Source organism: Pteropus medius, unplaced genomic scaffold, assembly GCF_902729225.1.
Source record: "Pteropus medius unplaced genomic scaffold, Ma_sr-lr_union100, whole genome shotgun sequence".
NCBI lineage: Eukaryota > Metazoa > Chordata > Mammalia > Chiroptera > Pteropodidae > Pteropus > Pteropus medius.
The window spans coordinates 4,464,610-4,486,292 of record NW_024342474.1 but is presented as its reverse complement, the minus strand read 5'-3'; the positions used below and the strand labels follow the sequence as shown (position 1 = coordinate 4,486,292).

General features: G+C 35.1%; 1 protein-coding gene across 2 annotated transcripts in view; it reads left to right on the top strand.

Annotated features, from left to right (window-relative positions):
- Positions 1-21,683, top strand: part of TAFA2 (TAFA chemokine like family member 2) — a 385,780-nt gene that overhangs the window by 339,133 nt on the left and 24,964 nt on the right. Inside the window, exons 3-4 of one of the 2 annotated variants that reach the window (XM_039865868.1) lie at positions 3,591-3,743; positions 4,617-4,741. In XM_039865868.1, the coding sequence (XP_039721802.1) occupies positions 3,591-3,743; positions 4,617-4,741 (278 nt within the window). Of the gene's footprint in view, positions 1-3,590; positions 3,744-4,616; positions 4,822-21,683 lie in introns of those variants that run through there. The other variant, XM_039865867.1, reaches the window with a different exon arrangement.

The window sequence follows — 21,683 nt, the reverse complement described above, 5'->3', positions numbered from 1 at the left end:
ATCTCTCTCTGAAGCTATCTCTGCTCAGTGCTCTAACAGCTTCACTATGTGAAGAAGCCCTGCTAATATCTATAACCCATCTTCCATTCGAAGTCTTGCAGGCTTAATCTCATCCTGACTTACATCTGTTTCCCTAAATCACTATCAGAAATCCAAGTGTCCCAAATAATTTATCATCATGGAAATATCTGCATTCTGCCATTAATCCCACCCCTTCTTCCATTCCACTGTGTCCTCTGCAGTTTATAGTATGTGCCAGCCAACTCCTTGCCAGACAGTTCTACTATTACTTCCCAATAAATATACTTTTCCTCTTTCTGAGATATTTACTTTTTATAGTCTTTTCAAACATCTCTCATATTTCATAGAAAAATGAGATGAAAACAGATGCCTCGTCTCACTGTCTTATCCACTCACACCTACCTGCCTCTATCTACATATCACTCTTCTCCTGGTAAAATGGATTTTGTGTCCCCACATCAATCTAATACCAACACTCCCACGTGCCCTGAATCTCAATTCCTTTTTCCTTCTCAAGAACATTCTTTTTAAATTACCCATTTTCTTTCCTATATTGACTGTTTCTCTCTCTACCAGATCATTCCAGTAAGTAAACATGCTTTTATGGCATCTATTAAAAAAATTCCCTGGACGCCATATTCCCTTCTGGCTATTGTTCCATTTCCTTCTTCTTTTCACAGAAAAACTCCAGGAAAGAAAGTTTTATACTTGTCTGTATAATTTTACATCCCATTCTCTACGAGACATATACTTTCAATCACGACTTTATTTTCCTCAGCACCTAAAATGATTTTTACGAAGTTTAAATGCTAGTAATACAAGCTAACAAAGAAGGCCTGCTATGAGGCAGGCAGTGTTCTCAATGCTTTATACGTAACTCATTTAATTCTCAAACCAATCCTAAGATGGTACAAATAATATCCCTCTTTTAGATACAAAAAACTGCTACCTAGAGATGTTAGGTAACTTGTCCAATGTCACACAGCTGCTAGGAGGAGCTTACTTAGATTTGAATCCAGCTACTCTAGTTTTGGAGTCTATGCTCTTAACCACTAGGTGTTACTTTTTAAACTGTTATTTGTCTTCATTTATTGCAGTTTTCAACATAGCTGATTGATTCCTCCTTCTTGAAACATTTTATTCTTTGGTTTTCCATGCCTTTATCTTGAGTTCCTTTCCTCCTACTACATGTGTTGCTCCTTATCAGTCTTTTTTGCTGTTTCCCCATTCCAGATATAGGTTTAGACTGTTCTTTCCCTTCTTCTCTTCTTTGCCGGTAACCTGTCCGTGGTAATTTGGTTCAGCCTATGGCTTGAAATATCACCTCCTGGCTTAGATCTCTTGAGTGTGTATCTGCAGCTCGAATTTCTTCCCTAAGCGCTATTTCACAAATGGTGTTGCCTGATTTACATCTCTACTGAGGTGTCTTAAAAAGATCTCAAACTTAACACAGACGAAACAGACCTACAGATATTTTAACCCAACACATCTTTTCCAAATTCCTTTTCCCCCCGAGACTTCTCTACCAACTTCTAATTGCTCAGGACCAATCCTTAATTCTTTTTTTCCCCTCACAGCTCACATTCTATGCATTAGCAAGTCAAACCAACTCTGCACTGAAACATACCTTACTACTTCTCTCTAATGCCGCTGCTGTTAGTTTGGTCTAAATTCCATCCTTTATCACCTGCAACCTCTTCATAGTCTCCCCAATTCCATTCTTTCCTCCTCTGGTCTATTCTTTAAAGAGCATCCTAAGTACACTTCTGAAGCATTAATGAAGTGAAACCATTTCAACCCAAAGGCGTCCCTTGCAATGAGAATATAATCCATTCTCCTTACTGAGGCGTACCAGCCCCTACACGATCTTCCTACATTTCTGACACATTTCCCTTGACCTTTCAATTGTTCAACCACACTCTAGCCACAGCTGTCATCTTGCTGCCTGGGAACATACCACGCTTTTTACCATTTCAGTACCTTGTCACTCGTGCTCCTTCTCTTTGGAATGTTTGTCCTTTCTTAGATCTTCATAGTGGATGTTCCCTTCTCACTTAGATCATCATTCAGATTATCTCCTCAGAGAGGTCTTCCCTGGGACTCTTGCTAAAATATACCTTGTCTCCCTGCTTAATCACTCTCAATCACATTACTTCATTTCCTTCAAGGAGCTTAAAAATCTAATATTGTCTCAATCATTAACTTAGTTATTTGTTTTCTTCACAGGAATATGAGCTTTTCGAGGGTAGGATCCATGTCCCTCGTATTCATTGTTGCAGCCCCAGGACTCAAAATGTGACTAAGAACAGGGTAGAAAACAATATAATGACTTGTAAACTATAACACAAAGCAATCAATTAAGACAAATGGAATCATTCTTGGCTAAGAAAATAGTTTCCATAGCATGAGAAGAAGTCTGGCTCTCAAGGTTTAGCTTTTGTAGAGACAGCTCTGAGCTTGATTCAAACACAGAAAAATCTTTGGGACCTTGGAAATATTTGCTTCTTGAAAGTTCTTTTGTGGATTACATGTCACACCTGAGTTTCTTAGTCTCATGTGAAGGGACAAGGAGGAAAATATGTATGATTTGCTCTCTCTCACAAGCTATCTAATATGAGTTACTCCAGAGTGGCCCCTTGTCTCCCAGGGTCAAGATTAATATAAATGCATAATGTGCTGATCTTTTACAATTGGTTCCGATATATTTATCACTTAAACAACTTCAGATCTCTACTTTTTCTATTTAAATTTGTTTTTATAGCAATTACAGTTCTAAAACTTCTGAAAGCACAGTATTTCAACAAATGTTTGATTTTAAGCTATTTTTAGCAGATTAAATTTTTGCTTCATCATTTACAGTAGGTTAATACTTTGAAGAAGAAATGGTAGGGAAAAAAATGATGGCAAACTGGAACCTTATCATGATGTGATAACTGACGTCCCAAAATTTTACCTTTATAGCCTTCTTACAAGGTGAATGAAATGGGCAGGGGAACCTCACAGCTTATTGGACTGGGTTTCTAGACTAGATATAAATCCACCCAAGTTCTGGCTGCCCTTGGTGCCATTTGTCTCCTCAGGCAAAACTAGAAGAAATGATTTTTGAGTCCTGAGACTAGCTGAAACTTTTGGGAAAACAACAGCAATTTCAAGAATCACCAAATTAGTTCGTTTTCATGGAAACTGTGTGGAAGAATACTAAGGAGGGGGATCCCCCCATATCCTAACTTCTTGCCTGACTTTATACTCACCTCCATTGCAGGGTACCTTGTCTAAGGGTTTACCTTTTATTAGCAAGTCAAACAAAAAGGTGTAAAAAGAAGTCATATGCAAATAAACGTTTTTGATAGCATCATATATTGAATCTGTATTTCAGACTGCTTTGACAGAAATAGTCCAACCACATTCCACATTTAGAAATCAAAGTGTGGAGTAAGCATCGTTATATTTCTAGTTTCATGCATGGTGGGTCTCTTATAGAGCTATACTTAATGCACTTCTAATTAAAAAGAGGGGTGGGCATGTCCAAAGTTTTCTAAATGTCTCATCTTTTGTTTTTGTTTGTACAGCTCACCATGTTAAAACGGGCACTTGCGAGGTGGTGGCACTCCACAGATGCTGTAATAAGAACAAGATAGAAGAACGGTCACAAACGGTCAAGTGCTCCTGTTTCCCCGGGCAGGTGGCAGGCACCACACGAGCTGCTCCATCTTGTGTGGATGGTGAGACTTTCACATTGTCCATTGAGATAGTACAGCTGGGGAATGCTGAGAACTGAAATCCCACTAGATCTGTTGACCGGGCCAATCCTGAGGGAACCACACTATATAAATTAGGTGGCTGATATAAGGTTATTTGGAAGGCATTTTGAAATATAAAATTTTTTGGAAAGAGGTCTAAAATCTTATGCAATTTTGTAAGAAAAGGCATTATAATGAGGTTCCCCAAAGTCCATGTGAAATATTGATTCGCCAGCTGAGGATATGTGTTGTGTGCAAATTAATTGGGGAAGAAAATATGAAAATAGTTGATTAAATAGTACAAATTTCTAACCCCGTGGATAGAATTTACATGAAATATTATAAAGATACATCAAAATACTTCTCAAAGGTTCAAGTAATTACAGTAGGATATAAATCTTTCTATGGACCTATTTAATTTGTTACCATGAATAATTAAGTAGTCACATTAGCATGGTACATTTCTTAGGATGATGGTTACTGCCCACAATAAAAAAAATGCATTAACTCTAATGCCCTCTGATTTTCATGTAAATCAGTGCATGAAGATTGAGTTTCTTTCCAACATACTAGTTTTCATGAAGCATATTCACATGAAAAATCCTTCAACAATACTGTAGTATATATTTAATAGGGTAGATCTCATGTGAAGTGTTTTTATCACAGTAAAATAAGATAAATTCTTCTAGTCAGAAAATCTACAAAGATTTAGCCCCTTTGGAAAATGAAAAGAAGCATACCTCAAAACCCAGTCTTTCCAGTGGTGGGAAAAAAGTGGCTTTGTTCCTCTTCATACATCAAGAGAATTAAGAAACCCAATGGAAAACAATAAATCCATTTTTCTATCTCCTGTAGCTTCAATAGTGGAACAGAAATGGTGGTGCCATATGCAGCCGTGTCTAGAGGGAGAGGAATGTAAAGTTCTTCCGGATCGGAAAGGCTGGAGCTGTTCCTCTGGGAATAAAGTGAAAACAACTAGGGTAAGTGGACAGCCAGCTTGGGAAAGCAAAATGTCTCTGCATAAACAGCATGGGCACGTGCAGTGACATCGGTTAAGTGGTGATTGTAGAATGAGAGAGTATAGTTTTCCATAACACTTTTTTTTTCAGTTTTCTAATTTTTTTTCATAGCACATTTTTATTTCATTCAGAATAACATCTTTTATAGATTGCCATTAACTGTCATGTTATCTAATAAACAAATACTGTTTGTTCCTTCATGAGGTACTGATAGTAATGTGAAACCCCCAAGGGAACATGTTAGAAATGCTGGGAAGCGGACCTTAAACACTTATTCTTCTCATGAAAAGTAATTTGAATAGTCTCAAAAAAAAAACCAAAAAACAAAATTTACCAACTAAGATTCTTTCATTTTTATGAAAGTACTTATTATGTTCTCCCTGATTTCTGGATCGATAAACAATTTTCTAATAGGATATAAATCTTTATATGGACATATTTAATTGATGTTACCATAAACAATAATTTAAGTGCTCATGTAGCATGGCACATTCCATTGGTCGATATGAAAATAATACTCTTCAGACAGTGATGTATTGCAGCTTGCAATGACCGACTTCTGGGGTATGGGAGAGAAGTAGAAACTAGTTAGCTCAAGGGATATTCTGGACTGGCAGAATTTAAATTCTTTTCTTTGCAGAATTAGCAAGTGGAAGTTCTGTCTTGTTTTTGCTTTTTACTCTGACAAGAAAGCAGACCGTTGATTAGAATTGAACAATTGGGGAATAGAACCTAATGATGGCATAAGAGGATGTTTTAGAAAAAAATGACAAAGCTAGAGACTTGTTAATTTACGATATTGTTTGACAACAGCAGTTTTTTTTAAAACCTTGTCTGGATACATTCGAGAATTATTTTGTAATCCCTTCCTATATATGGTTCAGTTTACCAAGTTACTTCTGTGTATGACTGTTCAGATGTACACAGAAGTAACCAAATTTTCAATATAATACATAACTATATTTTGTCAAATTACTTGTGACTCTAACTTGTCGACTAAATGCTGGCACACCATTCCAAAATCCAGTGCATTATCAATCCATACTGATTTGTTAAAAACATTCTGGCAATATAAAATTTCCTTATAAGCTGTTTATAGCATGAAAAATTTTTTTTCCTAACACTATTATTCTTAGTCCAAAATAGCACTCATGGAAATTCATTTAAAAAAAAAATAGCTCTCTACAATTAAATTTTATGTTTTTATTACTTCAGTGGACATGAAAAGCTAACATTTATTAGATACTTAAAACATGTGATGTACTGAACATACTGCTTCATGTGAATTAGGTCATTTAATCCTCTGAATAGCCCAGTAAAGAAGATAACATCTTTTTACAGATGAGTAAACCAAGACTTCAAAATGTAAGTGACTTCCCAAGGTCATATAGCTAATTAATGGAGAAGCCAGAGTTCAAACCACACAGTCTCATTCCAGAAACTAATCTCAACCTTTAGTTATACTAGATAATAAGTTTACTTTTAGATTTTTGATTACTGAAAAGAAAAGGTCAAGACCATGTGATCTAAATTCTCATAGTGAATTGTTTTAGAAGTGTTGCTTTACTTGCTGTTGGGCCATATTCTCAATGGTCCAAGCTTAAAGTTGAATCTCTGCTTTACGAAGTCTTCATAATGTAATAAAACAAGAGGCATGAGAGACTGAAAACTCAGGAGTTCTCAAAGACTACATCTAGATCCTTTAGTTTGTTTTAGCTAAAAGTTATCCCACACAGAATGGATTGCATTTCCTTTTTTTTCCATCTCTTTTGCCCTGGAGAACAGCTATTAATGGAGGATTTCATTGAAGATAGAGGATTAATGCAACTGTAAATGTTTGGATTAAGTTACTTTTAATTTCTGAGAGTCTATATTCTCATTTAAAAAGTAAAAATCATCACATATAAGAGGGCTTTCAAGAAGGAGCTTTGAGTGTAAATTTTTTTTTTTTTTTACTACAAGAAAAAGGTTGCTGGTGAAAATGAAGCTACTTAGACATTTTTGACCAAAAGAACATCATAGCATTCCAAATGGGTAGGCAGAAAGTTGTGCAATTCTGAATATTACTTTGGCTCACAGAGCAATCTAAATTCTCTGAGGCCATAACGAAGCAATATTTTGAGGAACTTCAAGATGGAGTATGTAAACACTATGTTCACCTCCTCCTACAACCACAACTAAATTATAGAAGAACCACATTGAGAACCACATGAAGACTAGCTGAACAGAGGTCTCGAGACTAAGGATATAAAGATGCCATGATGAGACTGGTAAGAGTGGAGAGATAGGGAACAGGCAGGTACCATACCCACAGTATGGAAATTAAGAATCAGAGATTTTGACTGAGAAAGTTAGTAGCAAGTGTCAGTTGGGCATTTTTTCTTGGGTTTTCTTCAGGTATTACCAGTCTCAGGAGATCTAGATCTAGGATCACTGTTGCACCTGGGTACAATGTTGCAAATATTTCTCAAGAGAAATGCAGGCCAGAGGGAATAGTAGATAATATTCAAAGACCTACAACCAAGGTTACTCTACCCAGCAAGGCTATCATTCAGGACAGATAATGAGTTTCCCAGACAAGAAAAAGTTAAAGGAATTCATCACCATTACACCAGTACTACAAGAAATGTTACAGGGATTTTAAGTGATAAAGAAAAAAATTACTCTCACTGACAAAGGCAAACAGTAAAAGCAGTAGATCATTCAACTGTAAAGCTCAAAAGATGTGTGACTACTACAATAAGTTATTAAGGAATTCACAAAGTAAAATATGACAAAAACAAACATGAAGAGGGTTGAGTAAAAATTGTAGTGATTTTAGAATATGTTCAAACTTAAGTGACCAACTAAAAATAGACTGCTCTAAATAGAGCTTGGTATATATGAAGCATATGGTAACCACAAACCAAGAATCTACAAGATATACAAGCAATAAAGAGAAAGTAATGCAAACACAATGCTATATAAAGTCATTAATGTACAAGAGAAGAGAGGAAAAGTACAAGAATTACAGAAACAATAAAATGGCAATAACTACATACCTATCAATATTTCCTTAAATGTAAGTGGACTGTATGCTCTAATCACAAAAGTAAGGCAGCTGAATGGATAAAACAACAAGACACTGCTTACAAGAGACCCACTTCAGATTGAAAGATACAGACTGAAAATAAAGGGGTGGAAAAAGATATTTCATGCAAAAAGAAATGGAAAAAAAGCTGGCTTAGCAATATTTAGACAAAATAGATTTTAAACCAGTGGTTGTCACGAGACAAAGACATTTCATAATGATAAAAGGATTAATCTAACAAGGGGATACAACTCTCAAACATCTCCATATCCAACAAGGGGGAGCCTAAATCTATAAAGCAAATATCGATGGCCCTAAAGGGAGAAATAGTAGCAGAGTAGGAGACCTTAAAATCCCATTGACATCAATAGATAGATCATCCAGACTGAAAATTAACAAGGAAATAGTAGCCTTAAATGACACATTAGATCAGATGAATTTAGTTGACATGTTTATGACACTTTACCCCAAAGCAGAATATACATTCTTTTCAAGTGCATATGGAACATTTTCCATGATAGACCATGTTAGGCCACAAAACAAGTCTCAGTAAAGACTGAAATAATATCAAGCATCTTCTCCAATAACAATGGTATGAAATTAGAAATCAATTACAAAAAAGAAAACTGAAAAACACAAACATGTGGAGGCTAAATAGCATCCTACTGAACAATGAATGGATTAACACCAAGATCAAAGAAGGAATCCAAAGATACCTTGAGACAAATGAAAATGAAAACACAGTGACCCAAAATCTTTGCATTCTGAGAGGGAAAGACACATCGATACAGGCCTACCTCAAAAAATCAGAAAAATCTCAATCTAAACTTACTTTTAAAGGGACTAGAAAAAGGACAAAGCCCAAAGTGGGGAGAAAGAAGGAAATGAAAGAGATCTAAAAACAATAGAAAAGATCAATGAAACCAAGAGCTGGTTCTTTAAAAAACTAAGCAAAATTAAAAAAAAAAAACAAAAAAAAACTTTAACTAGACTCATCAAGAACAAAGAGAGGACCAAAGTAAATAAAATAAATAAAATCAGAAATGAAAGGAGTGACAAGCAATACCAGAGAAACACAAATGACTATAAGGAAATATTATGAACAACTATATGCCAACAAATTGGACAACCTGGAAAAATGCACAAATTCCTGGAATCGATCTTCCAAGAATGAAGCAAGAAACAAAATCTGAACAGATTAATAATAACTGCTAATGAAATCGAGTCAGTAATCAAACTCCAAATGAACGAAAGCCCTGGACAAGGTGGATTCACAGGTGAATTTTACCACAAAGAATTAATACCCATCCTTCTTAAACTGTTTCAAAATAGTGAAGAGGAGGGAAGGCTCCCAAACTCATTTTATAAGACCAGCATTACCCTGATACAAAACCAGACATACTATAAAAATGACAAAAAGCTGAAAGCTTTTTAAGATCAAGAAAAAGATATCTTTTCTTTCCACTTTTATTCAAGTCCTAGTTACAATGTTCAGGCAAGAAAATGCCATCTGAATTGGAAAGAAGAAAAAAATTGTCATTTGCAGACATGATATTATATAGAGAGAACCTTAAAGATTCCAACAAAAAATTACAGAATAAATGAATTCAATGAATAGCAAGATATAAAATATTTAGAAAATGGTTGCATTTTTATACACCAATAACAAGCTATCTGAAATTAAGAAAACGATCTCATTTACAATTGCATCTATAATAAAATGCCTAAAAATAAATTTAACCCAGGAGGTAAAAGACCTGTGCTCAGAAAACTGTAAGACATTGAAGAAATTGAAGCAGACACAAATAAATGAAAAAATATACTGTGCTCATAGAAAGGAAGAATTAACCTCATTAAAATGTCTATACTACCCAAAGTAATCTATATATTCAATGGAATTGCTATCAAAATACTAATGACATTTTTCAGAGAGCTAGAACAAATAATCCTAAAATTTATATGGAACCACAAAAGGCCCTGAATAGCCAAAGCAATCTTGAGAAAGAAGAACAAAGTTGAAGGTACCATGCTATCAGATATCAAACTATACTACAAGGCCATAGTAATCAAAACAGCAAGGTACTGGCATAAAAACAGATATGTAGAATAATGGAACAAAATAAAGAGTTAGAAATAAACCCATGTCGTATGGTTAATTAATCTATGACAAAAGAGGCAAAAATATACAATGGGTGAAGACAGTGTCTTTAATAAATGGACAGATAAATGCAAAAGAATAAATCTGGATCACTTTTTTATACCATATACCAAATTAATTCATTTTGAGTTTAAGACTTAACTGTAACTCGAAATCATAAATCTCCCAGAAGAAAACTTTTACATTGTGTTAGTAACATTTTTTGGATATGTCTCCCCAGGCAAGGTAAACAACAGAAAAAAATAAATGGGACTACATCAAACTAAAGAATTTTTGCAGAGTGAAAAAAAAAAAAATCAACACAATGAAAAGACAACCTACTGAAAGGGAGAAAATATTTGCCAATGATACATTTAATAAAGCATTAACAGCCAAAATGTATAAGGAATTAATACAACTTAACACCAAAAAAAAAAAACCAAACAAACAATCTTATTAAAAAATGGGCAATGGACATGAAGACATTTGTCCAAATGGACATATAGATGGCCAACAGGCTCATGTAAAGATGCTCAACATCACTAGTCAGCGGAGAAATGCAAATCAAAACCACAATGAGATATCACCTCACATTGATCACACTGGCTATCATTAATAAATTAACAAAAAGTGCTGTTGAGGATGTGGAGAAAAGGGAAGCTTTGTGCACTGTTGGTGGGATAGCAAATTGGTATAGTCACTATGGATAACAATACGGAGGTTCCTCAAAAAATTAAAAATAGAATTACCATGTGACTCAGCAATTCCACTTCTGGTTATTTATCCAAAGTAATTGAAAACACTAATTCAAAAAGATGTATGCACCCCTATGTTCACTACAGTGTTATTTACAGTAGCCAAGATATGGAAATAACCTCAGTGTTCGATAGATGAATGGATAAGAAAGTAGGTACCTATATACAATGGACTATTAGCCATGAAAAAAGAATGAAATCTTACCTTGTGCAAGAACATGGATGAACCTAGAGGCTATAATGCTAAGTGAAAGAAGTCAGAGAAAACCATACCATGTGATTTCACTTATACGTGGAATCTAAAAAACAAAGGAACAAACAAAACAGACTCATAGATAGAGGACAAATCGATAGTTACCAGATGGAGTGGGGTTGGAAGAATGTGTGAATAAGGTGAAGGAATCAAATACAAATTGCCAGCTTACAAAACAGTCATGGGGATGTAAAGTATAGCACAGAGAATATAGTCAATAGTATTGTAATAACTACTCATGATGTCGGATGGGTACTAGACTTATTGAGGTAATCACTTCATAAATTATATAAATGTCTGATTATTATGTTGTATACCTGAAACTAACATAATATTGTATGTCAACTGTAATTGAAATGTTTTAAAACAGAAGCCCAGTTTCCAAGGTCCTCAGGTTATCATTGTTCTACCATCTCCATGGAAATAGTGTAAAAAGTATCGGAGAAAAGAAACATTTTTGAAATTGCTCTTGCACAATATTACTTTGCCCACAGTAGAAGTATTACACAGAGGTGGTTTGTGCCTTGCATTAAGAACAACAATATTACTGAGAAGTAACCTGATCATTGTTTTAACCACTGGTGTTATTTTCCACTTGCCAAACTTGAATAAGGTAGCCATGGCTGTAATGAAGCAAACAACCACCGAAGCCCTGATTTGGCTGATCCCAGCCACAAACAGGATAGTCCAGATGTTAAACAGGAATAGGTTACAATGTAACTGAAGAGCTGCTCTTAGCCAAGGGGCATTATGTTTCTTATACATGATATGTTGGTTTTCTGGGATTATCACTTTAAGCAAAGTTGCCCAAGAAATGATTAAAATTTTGCAGTAATATACACCCTACCCTAAAATTGCCTATATCCAATCTGGAGTGCTCTGGTAAGCCTAATGTTAGAAAAAAAGCATTCAGCAATGAAGTTTGCTTGGCCTCGACAGAGATATGTGGTACCTTCCAGAAATGACCGCAGATCAGAGGCTGGGCAAATTCCTCATTTAGGACTAAATTTGAACTCACATTGTACTTCCCACTGTAAATGTGAATTATATCCTCCTCCTGTATTTGTACTGGATTCAGGAAACATTGTTCTGACCCATTTTCTATCTGTCCTACAAAGGGAAAAGGCAAAGAATAGAGAGTCATTGTAGGAACATCAGTATTTTGCATACATGTTCTTGAAAATCTCAAACATTTAATGTGGAGAGAAAGGAGGATGCAACATCTGTTTCTCAAACCCTATATCTCACTTTAAAGGTGGAAAGTTATGGCTGTCTATGGCATCCTTAACCATCTATTCTATTACTTTTAAGACCTCCTAAATTAAAAAGACAGAAAGGAAAAGTCATAAAAGCCTTTTGATTTCAAACTCACTTTCAAACATAAATAATAAAGAACTTTTCAAAGAGTCATTAATAAAAGAATAGCCTTTCTGGTGTGAAAGAGCACATAATTATATGCTAATTATATAATAGTAAAGTAGCAGAGGGGAAAGGTGGTGTAGAACTTGTAAGATCTGAGGGAAAAAAAATTTTGGTTAACATTGTTGGAATCCTCAGAAAAATAGATCGTGTTTCATTTCGTCTAATGTTTTGATATTCTTTCTCTGAAGAACATCTCCTCAAGGAGGTCACATTCCGCTTTTAAGATTTCTGGCCCTTTGCCATTGGTATGGATTTCAAACTCCAATGGTCACTGCTGTTTTATGTCTGATTTTTACCTAAGAAAAAATGAACTTCATATTATACAAGATTTTATATTTTCATTAGAAATATTAACTTTAGGAATCATACTAGGTTTGTTTACTTTTCCTATGCTTAAGAAGAAATTTTCTGGGTAATTTTAAACTAATATTCACCTTTACTCATTTACTTAAAGTACCTTAAGCAGATATGAATTCTGTAATTTTTGAATGTTTCTTTAAATATAAATGGATTTTAAGGATGTAAAATATTTTGTTCTATAATGCAATAAAAATCATAAGATATTAAGAATTTCCTGTGCACAAAAATTTTATAATAATAATGCTCACAAAGCAACAAAAACAAAAGCACATTTAAGTAGCTCTTACTCTGTACTGGGTAATCTGATACGTGCATTGCAGGTATTATCTTAATTTCCGCAACCACCGCAGACATTAAGAAGAGTACAAAGATGTATGGCCTGATCTCTGCCTAGCAGCAGTATGTCCTTGAGTGGAGGAATGAATAGTGTACAGTTACATTATTCTCTTCTTTATCTCTATGAGGTCTACTGACAGTACACATTGGAATCACTGGCACATATAAGTCAAGAGTAACATTGTTAAATTAATGGAAGGGCAAAAGCCTTTAGTTCAGCTTCCTCATCTGCAAAGAAATATGAGGATGTTGAACTAGATCCAATTTTAAGTTCCTCTAACCAATATTTATTCTTTGATTCCAAAGATATTTCTAACTTCCTTTCTAGCTAAATTTATATGACACAAATAACTGGCTAATTTCAGAAGAAAGATAAGCATTTGGTTTTTAGTCCTTTTCCTGTAAGGGAGAAAATTAACATCTTATGATTTGCTGATTAAAGCCTAAGCCTTCCCTTTCTAGATTTTGCCAGATTTAAACCAAGACTCAGTGACTATGCCCTGTTGGTGGGTCTGAATAGTGACCAGGGGTACTCAAGGCAAAGGAAAAACACAGCAAGATGAAAAATCATTTCCTCAAGTTAAGGTGGTAAAATTTGTGTCAATTCTTTACTCATAGTGCTCTCCCTTCCCTTGTGAATTTAATTACAAATTTAGGATAGTGTAGTTGTTTCTTAGCTATTCTTAATGGACACATTTCTCATTCATTTGCCTTCATCTACCTCAGGTCAGGCCCTAGATTGAACCCTGGTCCACAGCATAGAATGTGATGACCTTTAGGTCTGTGGTTTTCAGATTATGTTGATAATACCTATAGTAAGAAATACATATTACATTGTGATCCAGCATACATACAACACACATACACATACTAAAATTAAAGTCCTGATTTTTTTGGTTTCATTTCTTTCCTTCCCATATCAATCCTCAAAACTGATTTTATGACTTGCCAATATGTTACAACATGCAGTTTGAAAACCATTGCTTTAGGAAGTGGTATTTGATTGCTTCCTGTGTCTGCTCCATAGAAGTGACAGACGGCACTAATTTGAAGAAATACAAACTACAGAATAGACAGTTTTCAAATCTATTCGCCTTTTACATTTTAATTTTAAATATTTTAATTCAATATTAGGGGGTAAAAATTTCATAAGATCTTATATTTTCATAGAAAAGAATGTATATAATGTACACTGTACATATTCATTAATTCAACAAGTATTTGAATGTTTATTATCTTCAGGTGCTATTCTAGGTTCTGGTGCACAGCATAGAAAAATAAACATGAGAATCTCTGCCCCGATAAGGCCTATTGTTTAATATGATGTATTAGTTTTCTATTGCTGCAGTTTTAGTGACTTACCACAAACTTAATGACTTAATACAATATCTGATCAGTAGGTCAGACATCTAGGCACAGTTGGTATTACTCTGCTCTGGATTTCACATGCCTGAAATCATGGGATGTGTTTCACCTTTTCACAACACTGCTGTGTTTTATTCTGCAGGTTGAGAGAATCTGCTTCCAGGTTCACTCAGGTTATTGGCAGAATTCAGTTCTTTGTGAATGCAGGAATGAGGTTTCTATTCCCCTAGTGGTTGTCATTTGGGAGACTTTCTCCCCTCCTTTGGCTTCCTCATCACATCGCCTCCTTCATCTTCAAACCAGCCATGGCATATCGAATCTTTCTCATGCTTTGAATCTCTCTGACCTCCACTTTCCCCCAGCTCCCCTCTGCCTTACTGTCTGCTTTTAAAGGCTCAGGTGATCTCACTGGTTCCACCCAGACAGTCCAGGATGATCTCCCTATTTTGAGGTGAGCTGATTAAAACCTTTAATTATATTGTGAAGTCCCTTCACAGCAGTACTTAGTGGCTGAATAATCAGAGGACAGAAATCTTGGGGATTGCATCTTTAGAATTCTACCTACCACAGAGAGAGAGACAAAAAAAATAAAGTACTTGCATATTTGATGGCGATAGGTGCTGTGGAAAGTCAATCAGAGCAGGAAAAAGGAGAGCGCTGAGCAAGGGAGTTTACATGTCTGACTCCAATCTTGATGGAGATGAGAGGATGAGCTACCTGGGTCTCTGGAGGACGAACCATCCAGGGAAAGGTAAAAGTACGAACAAACTACCTGCAATGGGAGCTGCCTTGGGAACATCACGTTCAAGGAGTAGCAATGGTTGCTAGTGTGGCTGGAGTGGAGTGAATAAGACAAGTGCTCAAAGTTAGGGTTACAAAGGTAATATGAGGCATATCATGACTGACTTACATTTTTGTCCTAAGCTAATAGAATGAGGAGGTTGCCATTAGGTGAGATGCAGAAAACTGGGAAGAGCATGTTTTATGTTTTATATTAATGTCCACTAATTCTAGCTAGGTCGTTTAAATTAATGGAAAATTAAATATGGTATAGCATCTTGAATTTAATATTTATGAAGAATGGTAAATTAAAAGTTTTTACTATAGTAACAAGAAATGTAGACCTTGAGTGAAATTTATATTAGAAAAGGTTTAAAATCTCAAATGATATGGACATTTGGATAAAAGCACGTAAGGAACTGTATAATTACAATAATAAATATTTTAAAACAGATGTAGACATGACTGGATTAATATATTGAAGGTATATTTTTGGTCAATTAGATATTGAGCCCAAAAGTTAGGTAGGATACCAAGTGAGGTGTCCATGAAGTAACATTAGTAAAAGTAATATTTTAAACCTGGTGTTCTAAATTTAAGACCTGCTTAATAATAATTTCATAGAGCAGAGAATGTCTGCCTTGGTATTTGTTCAGAGTTAGAAATTCATGCAAAGACTTAAAAAATGTATCATCAGGGCTGTATTTCTAAGACTTGGCCTATATTTTTGCAATTAAAATAAAAAATGGACAACACGAGTGCTTTGAAGTTCTTGCAAGATTTAAATGCATCTATAGTATTTGAGCCGTGTATTCGTAGGTATTACTCTGAATATTTTGCTTGTAATCTTAAAATTGTGAATGTTCACACATTGTGATGGAATCTAGTTTGAGCATCATAGAATTTTCATTAGCAACACTGAGATGTATCTTTATGCTACTGCTTATATTCTGTGAATTAAGTTGTGAGGGCAATTGCCTTCTTATCTGAGATCTGAGGGTTAAAATTCTGCCAGGAATTTATTTTTAATGCTGAGGAGCTTGATATTTATTCAGAGGTAAGTATTCCTGGGAGAGGCAACACTTTTACCTGTTTTTGGTTACTGGGAATGCCTTAATGAAAGAGGAATAAGTACCTTATTGGACTTGAAGAATAGAGGAGGAAGTTCAAGAAACCCTAGCTAGTGGGGCTTCTATGCCTACTCTTTTTTCTGTGTTGGGTGACAGCCCTCCTGTTAAAAAATACAAGTAATTTCCTCTTATACATTCCTCCAAGGCTATTTCCCTTCTCTTCACACATTTTCTGTGGAATTTAAATCCCTTAAGCAAGATCCAATTTTATTTTCTTACTTTGGAGTGTGGGGTGAAAGGTACAGCTGAGAAAAATTTTTTGCCACAGCTCAGAATTCTGAATGCTTTATGATTTGTGCAGAAATTGTGGAGGAAAACATAGATGTGGCCTAATTCCTAACTCTCTCTTCGATGAGAGTGAATCCCAGCTTCCTGATGGGTAATCTACCTCTGAAGAGTTAGTTGTTAGGAGTTGAGCTTCACTCCATAATGATCAAACCTTAGCTGGGGTACTCAGGAAAGTTGTAGACACCTTCTGGACAACTTTGAGGGGGCCAGGAAAAAGTGGCTTATTTATAGGACTTTGTGGATACTCACTAGGAGTAACATGTTTTAGATTATTTGAAGATATATTATGTGAAAGAAAAAATTATATTTGTTTTGTGCGACTTCAAGGATTACAATTAAGGCTGCCCAAATTAAATCCTTTTTTGTCTGCTCTAGATGGTGTTGAATGGGCTGCCTGGGAAATAGTAAGTTTCTCTACGACTTAAAAAATGAGCAGAAATTTAGAGTTGACTGGTTCACTTTACCACACACACAAAAACAAAAACAAAAAGCTATGCAAAGGCATGAAAGTATAGGAGATCATGGCTTGTTCATAGAATAACTTAATGTGTGGAAGGGGGAGTGGGGTGATGGGTAATCCCTGGGAGGGGAGTCATGGCAGGCTGAATTTATACCACGATGGCCCTTTAAATGCCAAGCTAAAGATCTAAATGATGTTCTCTAAGCAATGGTTCACCGTTGAAGAATCTTAAGTAGGAGAGAAGGGTCTGATTACGTTTAGAAAGTATAAGATAATGGGCCTGAACTCAGGTAGGAAGGTGATATAATGGGGATGTGGAGGGCTAGGAAATAGAATCAATAGGGCTTGGTAATTAAATATACAAAGTGAATGAAAGGGAGAGTCCAAGAAAGTCTCATATTTCTGGCTTGACCTATTTGGTGCTATTAGTTGAGGTAGAGATCAAGATAGGAGTCTGACTAGTTATCTCTTAGAAGGTGTTGGGATGATTAAGAAATGAGCATGTTGCAGAAAAGATGCAAAGATCAGATTGGTGAGAAAACAAGCAGTACTCCGAGAGTTGGAGAACTCAGGTTTATTACGCTGATTAGCTTTTTGAGTGCAAATTCCTATTCAAGCAGAAGACACAAAAAGACATTTCTCCAAAGAAGATGTATGGATAGTCAACAGACACATGAAAAGATGTTCACCATCACTAATCATCAGGGAAATGCAAATCAAAATCACACTGAGATACCACTTCACATCAGGCAGAAAGGCTGTTAACAAAAAGTCAACAAATAACCTGTGCTGGCAAGGATGGAGACAAATGGAAACCTTTGTGCACCATTGGTCGGACTGCAAACTGGTGCAGCCTCTATGAAAAACAGTATGGAGTTTCTTCAAAAAAACTAAAAATAGATATACCGTACAACCCAGCAATTCCACTTTTGGGTGTTTATCCAAAGAAAACAAGAACACTAATTCAAAAAGATATATGTACCCGTATGTTCACTGCAGCATTATTTACAATAGCCAAGATATGGAAACAACTTAGGTGTATCCATTCTATCAATAGATGAATGGATATGTAAGATGTGATACACACACTGGAATATTATGCAGCAATAAAGAATGAAATCTTGCCATTTGTGATAACATGATGGATCTAGATGTTATTATGCTAAGTGAAATAAGTAAGAGATAGACAATACCATATGGTTTCATTTATACATGGAATTTAAAAATAAGACAAATGAACAAAATGAAAACAGACTCATAGAAAAAGAGACCAAAAGGATGGTTACCAGAAGGGAGGGTGGTGGATGGGGGAAAGGGAAAGGGGAATGTAGTCAATATTGTGATAACTCTTCACAATGACATAAAATTAGTGGAGCGATCACATTGTAAGATATAAAAATGTCAAATCACTATTGTACTCTTGAAACTAATATCATCAATATAAGGTCGTATAATAATTATACTTAAAAAATAAGCTTAAAAAATTATAATACAAAGATGAAAAAACTCATTTTACTATAAAAAGGAAGGCTCTCAGAAGGAATATGTTGAAAAAAGAGCATCAAAAATATTTTAGTAGCTAATATAGAAGAAAGTGACAACTAGGGAACATGTAGTATGGACGGAGAGTAGGAAAACCGAGAGAGGCCAGATTTTGAGAGAACACAGAAGGAATTCCAGGGAGCCAGGGCTGTCAAATGAGACAAAGATATGGAAACTACAAACAGATTATGTGGCCTTTAAGTCTCTTTCTGAATGTGATATTTGCAAGAAATACTGGAAGTTCATGATCCATTAACTGAATGTTATTTACCTTATCATATTTTTAAAACTTGCCTCCTAGTTGGATGGTGTCATTGGTAACACAGTATAAACACTGCAGAGCATGCATCTATTTAAGATAGAATGTAATGTCAGAAATATTTTTGAAATAAGAATAAATGTAAATCTCTTTAGCAGAATTAACAAATTCCATTTAGGAGAAGCTTGTCCATTTATTTGTTCATTCTCTGTATGAAGATAAATTAAATGTCTCCTATGGTTTATATGCCTGATATTCTGGTAGGCTTTAGGGATTCCAATTTTGAAAATCATGACTCTTTGCTAAGAGTTCACAGTCACGTGGACAGAATATCAGTAAATCATTGTCGTGTACAGAAGTGGTTGGACAGAGGTTTGTATAGGTGCCATGGGGGTAATACTGGCAGTTTAATACCACATAGCCCATAACTCTCCTAAAACTCAAGGATAACTGATTATGATGCCATTCAAAGGCAATTTATTCAATAATTTGTCTTAGTGTATAGTGACTAAGCACAATCTAATATTATGTTCTGTGATGTCGAAATTGAACTGAATTGTTTTCCACTTTTGCATCTGGTATTACACTACCACAATAAAACAAATATTCAATAAAATTCTTTCTCAACAAGACTACTTTTCTAGTGATGAACTGACTATTCATAGAGAAAAATCCAATACCGAATAAATACTTTGGGATTAGATTTTTAAATTATTTAAAATTTTTCTTCCAATTATAAAATATATGAGAGAAGAAGAGAAGGATTTTTGTATATAAGGTCATAATAATAACTCTAAGTTGAAAATAATTTAACATTACCACCAGCCAATGAGAATATTGGAACCTTACAATGTTGCATGTATTTATTAATGCTTGAAGTTTAGAACACTTTAAAAATCTTTAAGTAACGTATATTATTTACAGCAAAACCAGCCATCCAACTGAAATGTGATCTAAGATACAAAACAAATTGCCAAAATAAAAGTTTTTATAGTTTATACTAAGCCAGGGAATTCCATTTATTAAAATATTTAATATTGAACTTATTAAAGGTGAGACTTATTTAGCTGTTGACTGCACCTTGAGCTCCTGTGGTTCGGCATTATTGTGTTTTGCTCCTATTAAGTAGCAGTGTTGGCTTCCTATGATTTATGGTGGGATTAGCCTAAAGTCAATAAAGGGCTGTTCTGTTGAGTTTCTGCTTAGCTGTTGGCTATTTACCTTTACCTTTTAGTGCTTGTTTTCTGCTGGTGGCAAACATATTCTACCCTTTACCTTGCATCTCCTATTTTCTTTTTAGTACTGTTAAAATAAAACTAGGAATGAGAGACAGAGATACAGACTAGGTAATTCCAAGCACTGCAAATTCTTTTTCAAAGGATGTTTGTAAATAATTAAATGCAATCTCTGCTTTGAAACTGTAAAATATCATTTCCTTGAAAGGGCTGTTTGAGTAATTGTGGGGAGAGTTGATTTGGTCAGCCTGTTTCTAGGGTTCATATATTGAGATGCTTTTATTCTATCTTGGAAGAAATAAAATTGAATATTCTCAACAGACACTTTGGCTGACAGAAAAATTTAAACAGGTATCATGATTAGAAATCTCGACCTCCAATTTCAATTACAACATATGATTGATATGTGAGATTACTGAAGTCAATTGTTTGAGATTAAATTTCACAAATGAAATCAACTTGTTGAGAGCATCCTGCATATAAAAGATGTGAACTATTTGCTTCCACATTATAACTTTGAGGATTTCTCCTATCAGCTGTAAGGAAATTCCCTTGTGAATAAAATTTATGACGAAAGCTGTTAACAGTAAGTTGACAAATTTAAGTTTCATGTATGTAATGGTCTAAGGAGACCCTATTCAGTGAAATTATATGACACCATTACATGATACCAAAGGTAAAGATAAACATAACATGAAAGAAAAGTGTTTATATCAGAGGAGTAAAAAATCTAGGATAGAAGTATTCCTATGGTACTAGTAAACTCTCACTAGGGCCAGAAGTATTTTTGGTAGCACCAGGAACCTCTCAATAAGAGTTTGGCCTTTCTGATATTAATGAAATTACAGAAAGAGGAAGATGTTGTCAAGATAGATTAGATAAGTTTTAATTCTTCACTTTACCCAGTATGGCCACTTGTTTTTGCTCCAAAATGATGTTAAGTCTATCTAACTTGTCAAAGTCCCACAGCCCTTATCCTCCTCCCATTTCTTCTGCACTGTAGTTCTCTCCCCTCAAATGCACACCAACTCCATCTCATGATGAATGCTTACACAGTATGCTCTGCTCTTCCAGAGTACTACTGTGTGAATTTTGCTAAGAGGATAGATATTGATGATGCCACCTTGTGCTTATGCATAATTAGTTGTGTGTCACTCAAATTGAGTCTTGCTGACAATTTCTTTTTTCTTCACCCTTTTGTGGTTTCACATATCTTTTAATTTGGACTAGGCATACTGGATTCTCCAGAGAAGTTCCCTTTTCTATTTTTATCTAGCACAAAATGGAAGGTCCATAAACCAACCATGAAAGCTAATCCCTGTTCAAAATGCAGATGCCAAGTACCTCTCCACGAGGTTTCACAAGAGGAATGGTCACATTGAGAGAGTGTCTCTTTCAAGCACCACTACAAAGAAGTTCAAGAAGTATTGCAGCTGTTGTTCAATCACAAAATAACCTTGTTTATTCACAGACAATAAAGTATAGGAATTGAAAGTCAAGGACGAGGTAGT